Source organism: Vollenhovia emeryi, unplaced genomic scaffold (assembly GCF_000949405.1).
Source record: "Vollenhovia emeryi isolate VEMERY1.0 unplaced genomic scaffold, V.emery_V1.0 DF940324.1, whole genome shotgun sequence".
Classification (NCBI taxonomy): Eukaryota; Metazoa; Arthropoda; class Insecta; order Hymenoptera; family Formicidae; genus Vollenhovia; species Vollenhovia emeryi.
In genome coordinates this window covers 2519-8156 of record NW_011966042.1, presented here as the reverse complement: position 1 = coordinate 8156, position 5638 = coordinate 2519, and the positions used below count along the sequence as shown (strand labels likewise).

At 38.8% G+C, this 5638-nt stretch overlaps 1 protein-coding gene across 1 annotated transcript in view; it reads left to right on the top strand.

Moving 5' to 3' along the window:
* Positions 1-81: 81 nt before the first annotated feature.
* The window catches only part of LOC105556117 (fatty acid synthase-like), a 7945-nt gene continuing 2388 nt past the window's right edge, over positions 82-5638 (top strand). Inside the window, exons 1-7 of the mRNA XM_012003189.1 lie at positions 82-353; positions 649-953; positions 1036-1452; positions 1546-2564; positions 4200-4441; positions 4518-5211; positions 5323-5635. Of these exons, the coding sequence (XP_011858579.1) occupies positions 82-353; positions 649-953; positions 1036-1452; positions 1546-2564; positions 4200-4441; positions 4518-5211; positions 5323-5635 (3262 nt within the window). The remainder of the gene's footprint in view (positions 354-648; positions 954-1035; positions 1453-1545; positions 2565-4199; positions 4442-4517; positions 5212-5322; positions 5636-5638) is intronic.

The window sequence follows — 5638 nt, the reverse complement described above, 5'->3', positions numbered from 1 at the left end:
CACGACGATGACCTCAGGTTGGCGCTGCGTCGCCTCGCACGACGAGAAGCCCTGATTGTCGTTACGTCGCCTCGTACGACGATGACCTCAGGTTGGCGATGCTTCGCCTCGATTCTGACTACCAGTCTCACAATGCCGACCACTGATTTACCTTGTCGGCCACCGGTCTCAATGCTTCTAGAAGATGGCCACGCTTCGTTGTCCCTGATACCAAGGCACGACGACTTGACTAGAATTCCAACGATTGCCGTTGATTTCTTCCGCCTCTTGGGCTTCCTCGATGTCCTCCGTCGACCTCTAACCGAATCCGGCTCGAAGGACCACAATGTTCGAGGAGATGATAATGATGCTGGGTTTTCACTTACAATTAGTAGCAGTAAAAGAACACGTTTTGTCTTACTCGTGTATTGTGGCCATCTTGTCTTTTTCCCCCTCTCCAACCATTTTACATAGTTCGCGTTAGAGCGGATACTCAAAGCATAGTTCGCGTTAGGGCGGATAATCAAAGCATAAACTTAAACTTAAACATTGTGACTCACTCTGTATATCTTATGTGTGTAATTATACAATGTGTATAAGTGTATTTTTATATGTATATAAAATTATATAGTGTATAATATATAAACACACATTTTTATGTCACATTAGATGGGATCATTCCAAAGACTGGTGTATATCGAACACTGAATCACAATTATCCATAAATTCCCGAGAAAGATACGTTGAAATATTACTCAACGATGAGGATTACGAGTTTATGTGCGGTCATGTAATCGATGGAAGAAATTTGTTACCCGCGATGGGTTATCTTGTACTTGTTTGGCAAACTATCGGCATGAGAAAGAGCGAAGTGTACACAACAGTACCAATAATATTTCAAGATGTACGATTTATTCGTGCTACTCATTTGTCGAAAAATAATGCTGTAAACTTGAAGATCGCGATACTGGAAGGTATTTGTAAGATAAATTATCTTAAAGTGCAATAGTAAAATCGAGAGAAACGTATGTATGTAGATATATAAAATTATTACAGATGGAAAGTTTGAAATAACCGAAGGGGATAGCGTTATAGTGACAGGTACAGTGCAAGACACATCGAACCCAGAGCAGGAGATGGTTCGGAGAGATCTGTTACCGGAGATTAACGATGAAGAAGAACTTATGACTGAGCGGGATATCTATAAGGAGTTGAGACTGCGCGGTTATCAGTACAGCGGCTGGTTCCGTGGAATACACAGTGCGTCTATTTCAGGCAACAAAGGACATATTTTTTGGAGGAAAAATTGGGTAGCGTTTATGGATGCTATGCTACATATGTTCATTATCGGAAATGATAACAGAGAACTGTATATTCCGACAAGTCTTCAGAAATTGGTTATCAACCCTATGCTTCATTCGAAGCTACAAAAGAGTACGATTTGCATGGAAGATACGAATAATATGGATCAACGTAAGTATTCTTTAATCACTTGTTCAATTGTTTTATTTTAATGAATATCGTGCGAGACAATGTTATAAGATGTATTATTTTGTCTTATTACAGTATTACCAGTACGAGTACATAAGGAAATAGACACGATTATATCTGGCGGAATAGAGATACGAGGTCTTAGAACAACTCAGATTTCTCGTCGAAAATTAGCTCAAGATACTGTTATCGAAGAATACGTATTTGTAGCTCATCATGATCGCGCCAACATTTCTCTAGACGAAGCCATTCGGATATCGGCACAACTCGCACTGGAAGATCATCTAATCACCAACGTGAAAGTTATCGAGGTGGTGGAAGATGTCGACGATGTCGCATTAGAATATCTCTCATCTTCGTTGCTAATTGACGCTTTTGGTGATGAGCCATTGATACAAACGAACATCACTTTATTAACATCACCGAATCGTTTTAGTCCAGCAGACCTGCCGCAGAACATTTCACTCGGGGATATAAATAAATCATCTGTAGACGATAAAGTCTTAATAGTTGCCGGATTCAATCTTTTGACGAAACAACAAGCTTTGTTAGAACGACTTTTGTCATTTCTGAAAGGAGGTGGTTATCTATTAACGCGTGAGAAATGTGACGTAATTGACTATACTAAATATTTACAGCAATACGAATTAAATGTTATTCTTGAAAAGCGTACCGACAAAGAAATGATCGTACTTTTGAAGAAAAAAGTTCTGATAGGAAAACGAATAGTTGTCTACATAAATAATGATAATTTTAATTGGCTGGAGGATCTAAAGCCGCTAGTGAGCGACGAGAGCAAGCTCGAGAAGAGTAACAGGATTATAATTGTTGGGGAGAAGGATTTCGAGTGTGGTTTGTTAGGTTTTATTAATTGTTTGAGGAGAGAGCCAGGCGGGGAACTTGTTAGAGGTATGCTTATTCAAGATGAGAAGGCTCCTAAGTTTTCTTTACAGGACCCTTTTTATGTTCAGCAATTGCAAAAAGATATGGTCATTAATGTATTGCGATCTAACAAGTCTTGGGGATCATACAGACATTTGCGATTATCGAGGCCAAAAGCCGAACCCGTATCAACAGCTCATATCTGCCAAATGGTATATAAACCTTTTTAAAGTATATTTATATTTATTCATTATACAGGGTGTCGGATTCGATTTGGACGACTCCAAAGATTATAGTAGATTGGGTCGAGCTGAGAAGAAAAGTTATATACCATTTTTAAAATTCGTAATTATTATTGCGCAATTAATTAAGAAAAACGTCTGAGCCAATAAGTGCACGGAGGAGCTGAAGGCCGGACTCGGCAGACATACAAAATGATGTATTATTCTCCTACCACCAGAAAAACTTTTTCGGCGCGTTGTCATATGTCGCGCGTTCGCTCGCTGCGCGCCGTTCGCCCGCTCACCGCTCCCCGCTCGCCCCCGTCTCTCATCGATCGATGCGTGACTCCACCTCTCGCTATCGGATCTTGAGAGATGTCAACAAATACACCATTTTGCATGTCTGCCGAGTCCGGCCTTCCGCTCCTCCGTGCACTTGACTCAGACGTTTTTCTTAATTACGCGATAATAATTACGGATTTTGTAAAATGGTATACAAACTTTTCTTCTCAGTTTGACCCAATCTACTATAATCTTTGGAGTCGTCCAAATCGAATCCGACACCCTGTATAATATAAAGTATTTTAAATACGGTCACAATATTTCTTTACGATATTAAAAATTTTGTTTTACGTATGTTGCATATTATAAAATTGACATCTATCACTTTATTGCATTCCGACATACAGTCACAAAATGTGACTTGGTTTACAGACTTAATACACTAATACCTTCCATACTTTTAGCCCTATACGTCTGTAATTAATAATTTTAATACTTTTTGTTATCACTATATTTTCTACTTATCCTAATATTGTTTATGTTCTCTATGTCCACCTCTGTTTCTTTCTTTAGTCCTTATCCTTCCTCTTTTCATCAAAATTGTTATGGCCTTTCTTCATCATTCCTTCTCGTACGTGTCCCTGTCTCTTTACTTTTCTTCATGTGTATCTGCTAATATTTATTTCCTCTTTACCACCCTTTTCCTTTTCTCTTCGACTTATTGTGTTAAGAATTGGGACTAGGTCTTTTCTTGCTTCCATCCCCAGTGAGAAATGATTCATCGATCGACGTCGAAATGATGTTGAATCGACGCCAATTGGACGGTGTCGATGCCGATTCGACGTCGTTTCGGCGTCGATCGACGAATCATTTCTCACTGGGTCCGCTCTATCCCTTACCTTATCAATAAATTTTTTATGAACACCGTCATTTTATCAATTTTCTCTCTCTCTATTTTTTATGCTCTTTTCTGTTACCCTTTTGCGTGTGTTCTTTTCCTCTACTTCGACACTCTTCTTCCGTCCTCCTATCTTCTATCCTTTTCCCCCAATCCTCTCTATCATCATTAAAAACGAGGGCTGCAGTATATCTTCTTTCTTCTCACCTTATTCTTTCTTAAAATCAATCAGTCAAATTATGGTTGAAAATCACATGAATAGTTACTAATAGTTATAGTATATTGATTGATTTAAAAAGAGTTCCTTTGCATGTTTTTCTTCATCTTCCTCTCTTTTCAGACGGTAAAATATCTTCCCTCGTTCCCTTTTGTTCAACCACACACCTTTCTACTTTCTTGATATCTATAAATTTATACTATGAAATTTATATTTTTTTCTTTCATAGGGTCATGGTGATCTAAGTACATTTCGTTGGATAGAGAACAGTATATCTGTCGAGACGCGTCATGAAGATTTGGTGCGTGTGATTTACTCATCCCTCAATTTCAGAGACGTGATGTTAGCGAATGGCAAAATCTTTATCCAAAGTACCTCTCGAAGACGGTTATGTCAAAGTTTACCACTTGGACTGGAGTATGTCGGATTCGATGCTGATGGGCAACGTGTAATGGGAGTCGGTGATACTGAGTAAATAATGCTTCAAAAGATAATCATGTTGTGTAATACGATAGAATTGAAACAAAACTAAGATTATTCTTTCTAGCTGTATAGCAAACGTTGTTGTAAAAAACAAAGAGTTCTGCTGGAAGATACCTGATGCATGGGCATTTGAAGCGGCGGCGACAATTCCGTGCGTATACAGTACAGTTTACTTAGCCTTGTACATTTATGGAAAAATGAGAAAAGGCAAAAAGGTACTTATACACTCTGGTACTGGCGGCGTTGGACAAGCAGCTATTCGCCTCGCTCTCAAAGAAGGTTGTGAGGTATTCACCACCGTGGGCACAAACGACAAACGGAACTTTATTAAGAAGATGTTTCCGACCATTCTGGAGAAACATATTGGAAATTCCAGGGACACCAGCTTTGAACAAATGATAATGCGCGAAACGAACGGTCGCGGCGTTGATATCGTGTTAAATTCATTGGCGGAGGATAAGTTAATCGCATCTGTTCGTTGTTTAGCACGAAATGGTCATTTTTTGGAGATTGGCAAATTTGATCTTATTTCTAACAATCCTTTAGATATTTCTCTGTTTCGTAAAGGTATTACATTCCATGGCGTTTTATTCGACAATATGTTTAGTGGCAACCACAAGTACAAATCACTATTGTACAAAATGGTAGCTGATGGTCTTAGAGATGGAACCATCGAACCAATTCAAGCAAAAATTTTCCCGAAAACAGAAATCGAGGAAGCCTTTAGGTATATGGCAAGTGGAAAACATATGGGAAAGGTATGCTAGTACTGATTAATAATAGCTCACAGAGAATTATTCACAATAGAAGCCTATAACAGAAATCCGTTTTATATAACATGAATTTTTAACATTTGAATATTTTTGTAGATAATTATAAATATACAGGAGCCGGATAAACCTTTAGACAAACCCATTTTTGCATATCGTCGTTATTACTGTCTCAGAAATAAAAATTACATTATACTAGGAGGTCTAGGCGGGTTTGGTTTAGAATTAACCAACTGGCTGATACTTCGAGGCGCCAGAAATGTTGTGCTGATATCGCGAACTGGAATAAAAAACGGGTATCAACGCATGAAAGTTCGCCTTTGGAAGTCGTACGGTGTAAATGTGCTGATCGTGAAAGACATCAATGTCGCTGACCCCAAGGATTGCGAATACCTCTTGCAAACTGTCGAAAGGG